At 47.3% G+C, this 7,720-nt stretch overlaps 1 protein-coding gene across 1 annotated transcript in view; it reads left to right on the forward strand.

Annotated features, from left to right (window-relative positions):
• Window positions 1-7,720, forward strand: part of LOC106806518 (mitogen-activated protein kinase-binding protein 1-like) — a gene marked incomplete in the record, with an annotated part of 88,752 nt that overhangs the window by 13,619 nt on the left and 67,413 nt on the right. Inside the window, 1 exon segment of the mRNA XM_014808487.1 lies at window positions 1,380-1,471. Within this exon segment, the coding sequence (XP_014663973.1) occupies window positions 1,380-1,471 (92 nt within the window).

The raw sequence follows: 7,720 nt of genomic DNA on the forward strand, positions 1-7,720 counted from the left end.
TCTCCTGCGGCGTTGAGAACTGTAGGCAGGCGGATGTTACTTGAGGTCGCGCGCGCGTCGCCGTGACGCTGGCAATGCCCGCCGTCCACCACTACTAATCATCACACACCACTGCTCTGCCCCTCTACTCTAGCCGCGGGCCGAAATCTCACGCATTGTCCACCGCGGGCAGCGCCGACAGTTCCTCCGGCCAGCCACGCTACGGCTTGTCACATCCATCTTGATTACTTCATCATCGGGTTCAGCGCTGACCTAGGTTTAATTCGGGACAGGGTTGCGTGTATAGAGAGGAGGAGGAGGGGGGGGGAGAAGAAAGGGGAAGAACTGTGAAGGCTTTTACAGAATGAAGCATTTAAAATGATTTTGCCAGGGCAAGACATGATTACAGAATACTAGATGCCTACATGATTACATGACTTTAGAATGACTACAAGATGGTGGGGGGGGGTGACTGATTGCGGAACTCGGTTTTCAACTGGAGGTTTGCCTGCGAGGTTTCGAGTCTCCTCCGTTTTGCAAGAGGGTCGACTCTATACGGAGCGCGCTGGGTGATTTAGTCCGCTTTTTGTAATTTGGCGCGTAGTGAGTTTCAAGTCAGTAAAATGCTCGGGTAGTAAATAAAATGCGAGCGTTGGAGAGTCGAGGTGTTTTTTACTGTGTGTTGTAACAACAACGTTACACGACAACGTGACAATGTATCGCGCACTGCGTGTCTGCACTATGTGTGCGTTCTTACGTCTGACATCCTGCACGCAAGTTGACACCACGCACCTTCGTTTGCTATCTACGTAATTGACATGCGGCTGCGCAACTAATCCGTGTTGGTAATTACACGATCAGGCATGTTGACCGATCGGTAGATATCTCACTTGCGTTTAATTACATCAGATTACATGTTGTGTTGTTCGTGTACCATTTACAGAACGTTTTAATTACGGTTTTGTATATTCAGATAATTAGATTATTATGGAAAACGTGTCTCTTTGTCTGCTTTTGGCAACAATGGGACACTGCAAGCATTATCCACTGAATAGATACTTTCCCTAAGGGAAACATAATATGTGATAACATAATAGAATTGAGGGAAATCTACATATTATATATTTCCTTCAATTCTATACTTTCCCATTCTCGTGGGCTCACCTCGTGTGCTCGTCTACTAGAAACCTGCTGGGCCTGTATATATATAGTGACTATCACTGTGGTTCTTACACGCAGATGTTCCTCATGCCATAGTAAGTATCATGCATGTGATATTGTGACACCTTGGTCGTGTAAGTTTTGTGTGTAAGCACCATTATGGTGTGAAGAGAATTACTGCTCAACTCTCTGGTCCAGACGCGAGAGCTAATGTTTTCGGGTCTGTGTGTGTGTTTCAGGTGCAGCTGGACAAGGTGTTGGGTCTGACCGTGTCGTCCAATGCCAGCGTGCGGACGAGCGAGGCTACGGGACTGGTCGCCTACCCTGCAGGGTGAGTAGGAATGAGGAATGCTGAGCAGGGGTTGCTGAGTGAGAAGGAGAGGGGGCATCACACTGTTTGATAGATGCAGAAGCAGCAGAAGCCATGCCCGTTGCTTTTGTCTGTTGTTTTCCTCGTGGTTCTTCTGCTTCCTCGATGCTTGTTCATTGATTTTTTTATTGTTTGTCCGTGGCAAAGCCTGGATTCGTTGTCAGAAACAAAGTTAAAACATTAGTCTTAACATTAACATTTTTCTCGTAGTCTGGGCTTTCCTCATACACTGCGTGTGAGAAACGGGTAACTTTACCGTGTTTCTGTCAACGGTCTGTGAGAAGATGAGGAGAACAATGTTGAGACGAATTATTTTTTTAACGACGGGCCTCTGGTGTTACTTACGCCATTGTCACCTGGTGACGCGTCATGGCCCATTGTGACGAGTGTGACTGCGTTGATGAAGCTCCAAGCTCATTGTTAATCACTAATTATTCTGTAAGATGCAGCGGGAAGATGCAACACGTAGTCTAGGCCGAGAGAGAATCCGTCTATGTACTGAGTATCGAGTGCTGAGTGCACCATTCGTAAAGATTGAATTATTTTAGAAAATAATTCACGAAGATACGTCCACATCTCACTGGCTACTCAAAACGCTTAGTCAACAGTTTACAGACAGTACATTAGTCGTTACATGCGCGTTAGCTTCATAGATTTTAGAGCATATACGTCGTGTTATTTGCCGAAACCGTTTCCGTATATACGGGCCACTTCGAAGAACTACTTCAGTGTTTGTTTAACCCCCACTCCGAACAAAAAAATGACCAGAAGGACTCGTGTGCATTGTATGCGCGCCCGTGCTAGAGCCAGTTTGTAAGTATTCAAACACGGAAATCTCGTTTCGGTGATCTGCGGGAGCGTACGTCTTGCTGTGCTATTGAGCTTCCTCCTTCCCTCCCCCCTCTCTCTCTCTCTCTCTCCGTCTCCTCCCCCTCTCTGCTTCTCTGCCCTCCCCCATCTCTCTCTCTACTCGCGCTCTTCTCTTCCCCCTTCTCTCCTCTCTATATGTCTGTCTCGCTGTATCTTTCTCTCTCTCACCTTTCCTCTTTCCCCCTCTGTTTGTCTCTTTCTCACACTGTTTGACTTCCAGCTTTATGACTTTACGACCCGGCTGCATTACAATAAAAAATTATCCCTTTCAAAACGAGTCTGGCTCTCATGTCGCTCTCTCTCTCTTCCTCTTGCTCTCGCGCGCTCTCTCTCTCTTTCTCCCTTTCGCACGCGCATTCATTAAACCTATATCATAAATGCGAGACTAGCAGGTGTTGCCCCTACCAGGTGTTGCGTATGCTCGTCCACCGAGCCACCTCACACGTTATATGTGCACTGCATGATGGCTGGCGCAATGTCGATGAACTTATCTCGTCGTGTTTGTCTCACTCTCTCTCACCCCCTCCCTCCGCCTCTCTCTCTCTCTCTCACCCCTCCCCCGCCTCTCCTTCTCGCTCACGCTTCTTCACAAGCGTGCTGCAAGCACGTGACGTCTCCGGTAGAACGCATCTCGTTTAATCTCACTTGGCAAAGATGCGGGCGGAGGAAGGCGGGAGGGGGAGGAGCGAGGAGGGAGGAAGTTCTCAGAGAGTAGATTTCTGAAAGGCGCCGTTGGTTCGGGCGTTTGTCGTTTCTTTTTGAATTGTGTGCAAATAAGAGGCGAGGCTAGGCGAGCGTAAAGGCCCGAGCACCGGCCACCGGCTGACTTATACCTCCGATGGGTTTCCAACCTTCTTCCTGGGTTATAAACGTAGTACCTGGCGAACCCCCGAGCGAGAGAGAAATGGAGGGGTGAAAATGGAATTTGTATAATGATTTGTGTGTTTTTGTACGATGTATCCGATGTTGGTTTAAATGATTAGATGTTGAATTTTATTTGACGATGTTATTGCCAATAACTTGACATGACCGACCGATAGTACTTATAATTTAAATTACATAACTAAGTACTGCATCTACTGGCGCTGTATAGCCTAGTTACTATAGCTTGTATGCTAGTTAGTTCGTCACATGAGGTGATACGATAATTGTATTACCTAAGGTAATATAAGTATGTCTGTATAGTTCTACCTGTCATCAAAACAAATTTAAAGGAAGTCATAATAGTGGCTAAATACGTAGCATGCATGACGTACCTACGCACGCACGCACACACATGCATGCATATAGTCATACATGTTACCAGGGGTTAATAATGACAATTTGTCATTATTAACCCCTGATACTACACATATATATATATATACCTGTGTGTACGTGCGTGTGTGTGTATGTGCGTGCGTGTGTGCGTGCGTGCGTGCGTACGTACGTGCATGTACGTATGTATGATGTTACAGTGGAGTGGGTGCAGTATCTATTGTTCGAGATACATCCGAGAAGAAAGGCAATGTTCACACGTGGGATGGAAGGTCACCGTAAAATGCTACTAATCCTACGTTTAAACTCGGGAGACCTGCGGTCAGAGTTTACTGGGTATAATAGACTAAACCATAAAGAATTTCCTTAGTACGCTTTTCATGGCGAGGACGTGGCAGCGAGTTCCAGTGAAAAACCGGTTTTTTTTCTAACGCGGGTTTATCGTTTTTATCACGTCATTTTAAGGCGCGTGTAATGATAATCTATTATTCATTTGGATACGAGTATTTGTCATACTACGAACCTCTGACCCACAACTGTTTTGAAAACTGTTTTTAAACTCTTAAGACACGAGTGCATAGTTGAATTTAAAAATCATAGTAAAATAATAGTAATAGTAAATTTTAAAAATCGAATAGGAAACGAGAAGATTGTGCTATTCAGTAGAGCACGGTGTGTGGATATAAGCAGTAAACTTCGTGAATTTCACACGATTCTAGAAATTGAGGACAGGCAGAATTAACTGTATCTTTATCGCATGCACGTACGCTCGTGTTTGGAAATCCAAGTGTCTGACACTAGCAGATTGATTTACTATATCGATCGTTCGAATATAATTGTGTATGTTCCTTGCGTATGTTACGGAAGGAGTCCTTCCTTGCGTATGTGACGGAAGGAGTTCTTCTCTGCGTATGTGACGGAAGGAGTCGTTCCCTGCGTATGTTACGGAAGGAGTCCTTCCCTGCGTATGTGACGGAAGGAGTTCTTCTCTTCGCATGTGACGGAAGGAGTTCTTCTCTTCGCATGTGACGGAAGGAGTTCTTCCCTGCGTATGTGACGGAAGGAGTTCTTCCCTGCGTATGTGACGGAAGGAGTTCTTCTCTTCGTATGTGACGGAAGGAGTTCTTCCTTGCGTATGTGACGGAGGGAGTTCTTCTCTTCGTATGTGACGGAAGGAGTTCTTCTCTTCGTATGTTACGGAAGGAGTCCTTCCTTGCGTATGTGACGGAAGGAGTTCTTCTCTTCGTATGTGACGGAAGGAGTTCTTCTCTTCGTATGTGACGGAAGGAGATCTTCCCTGCGTATGTGACGGAAGGAGTTCTTCCCTGCGTATGTGACGGAAGGAGTTCTTCTCTTCGTATGTGACGGAAGGAGTTCTTCCCTGCGTATTTGACGGAAGGAGTTCTTCCCTGCGTATGTGACGGAAGGAGTCCTTCCCTGCGTATGTGACGGAAGGAGTCCTCTGCGTATGTGACGGAAGGTACCGTTCTCTGCGTATGTGACGGAAGAACTGTGGATGTCACTTTCCCGCCGCGTTACGTATCTCAACCACGCGATTCGATTCTAGTCTCTGTCAGCCTCTCTGTGTCTCTCTCTCTCTCTCTCTATTCATTCGCCCTATCTGTCTATCAGCTCGCTCGGGTGTGTGGTGTAGTGATGTGTGTGTGTGACTGGTCGTCGTGCGTGCGTGCGTCGCGTCGCTGCGTGCGTGCAGTGGCGTGCGTGCGCGTGCTGTGTGTTTCTCCTTTTCTGTCTCGGTTTTTTTCGCTTCCTCGTCTCTTTCGTTTCTGCTCTTGTCCTCATCTCTCTCTCTCTCTCGGATCATTCTCTCTCTCTCTATCTCTCTCTTTCTCTTCTTCTCTCTCGTCTCTTCTCTCGTTCTCTCTCTCGCCTCCTTTCTCCCTTCCCTCTCGTTCTCTCTCTCTCATCGCAAGAGTACCACTGATAATGGCTAATGAGATCTAAAACAGTGCTCCTGCCTATCAGCGCACAAACAGCACGAACACCGCGCGTTGCGGATTACCTGAACACGTGAAATCAACATTAGCCATCTCCCCTCAATCATCCAAAATGCATCCATTGACCCGTCGTATCGACTAACGAGTCCCGATCCGATAAATATTACTGCGAGATTACGTTCCACTGCGAGCGTTACTCCGAAAAACAGTGAGTGGGTAAAGCTCTAGCATCACCTGGAGTTTTACCTTTGGCGGCCGATACTCGCAGGGTGTGTTCTCTTCTGTAAATTGTCCTACGTGTCAACGATCGATGGACATGACAGTTCGTCCGTACGTTGCGTGCCGATTAGTTTCTGTACATGCACGGAACAAGTTGTGACACATAGCTAGAAGGCATTCTATAGCCATGGAGGTAACATTCGGAGATTTTGTAGTGATTAGTATTAAACCGTTTCGATTATTGCTACTGCGAAAGTTTGTGACATGTCAATGCCTTTTAGAGTTACGAACGACAATTCCGCATCATCGTGTTCGCTAGCCAAAGTTATAGTACCCTATAGGGTACCTATAATCCTGCTAACTACTTCTAAACTGTTGTTACGAATCAGACGGGTTGGTGTGGAACGGACCCATATGATGAGGAACGCGTAGTAAAGTAACTAGACACCAAGCATATGGCACGAGTGTACATCATCATTATCACAGCTCACAGAATCCATGATCTCGTGAGGTGGTGTTCAGCACGGCACTGCACTTCCACTGTGTCCATTATAGCCACGCATAGAATAATAACTACTCCTCTCATTAATTAGATGCTTAGGCCTCAACACGAGCTCATCACGCACTAATTAGTGGTCCGCAGGCGACACACTACTTTATGTGGATAGCGTGAAGGCGATGGAATAATGGATGGATGGAGTGGCTGGATGGATGGATCGGTGGCATGGCAGGGTGGATGGATGGATGGATGGGATGGATGGATGGATGGATGGATGGTGATGGATGGATGGATGGGTGGTAGGATGGATGGATGGGAGAATGATGGATGGATGGAGATGGATGGATGGATGGTGATGGATGGAGGAGATGGATGGATGGATGGATGAGATGGATGATGGAATGGGTGGATGGGATGGTGGAGTGGATGGGTGATGTGGATGGATGAGATGGATGGATGGATGGATGGATGGATGGATGATGGAGGATGGATGGATGGATGGATGGATGGATTGGATGGATGGATGGATGGATGGATCGAGTGGAGGGACGGATAGGTGTGGATGGATGGATGGATGAAACGCGACGGTCGAACGGATGCGGAACCGAGACCAGATGGACGGGCGGACGACGAGCGACGGATGAAATGCTGCTAACCTGGCTGGTTGGATGAATGGATGGATGGATGGAATGGAGTGATGGATGGATGGATGATGGATGATGGATGGAATGGAATGATGATGGATGGATGGATGGATGGATGGATGATGATGGATGGATGGATGAATGGATGGATGGAGGATGGAATAGATGGATGGAGGAAGGATGGATGGATGCGATGGAGGGACGGATAGGTGGTGAATGGATGGATTTGGATGAAAGCGGCGGACGTCGAACGGACGGACGGACTAGATGACGGGGCGGCCGGACAAGGACGACGAACGGATGAATGCTGCTAACGCTGTGTGATGGATGGATGATGATGGATGGATTGGATGGATGGATGGATGGATGGATGGATGGATGGATGGATGGATTGGATGCGATGATGACTGGATGGAGGATGGAATGGATGGGATGGATGACGGAATTAATGAATAGACGGGTGGATGGATGGATGGAGCGAACGGACGGACAGACGGACGGACGGATAGGATGATGAATATTGAAAGATCCCCGCCTATACACTCGTAAAATACTAGGCCGACTTCTCCTTGAACTGAACGGCGTGAAAACTGATCGCCACATGCAACCCATCCACAGCTTCCCAACACATACAATCACAACTACTTACATTAGACTCAACTTCTATTTATTTTCACGGCGGGTAATCCACGAGCGAACGAGGCGCGTTAATTGGCACACATATAGTGCTTGTTTTGTATCGGCCGGCTAACATGACCCATGC

Source organism: Priapulus caudatus, unplaced genomic scaffold (genome assembly GCF_000485595.1).
Source record: "Priapulus caudatus unplaced genomic scaffold, Priapulus_caudatus-5.0.1 Scaffold166, whole genome shotgun sequence".
In the NCBI taxonomy this organism is placed as follows: domain Eukaryota; kingdom Metazoa; phylum Priapulida; class Priapulimorpha; order Priapulimorphida; family Priapulidae; genus Priapulus; species Priapulus caudatus.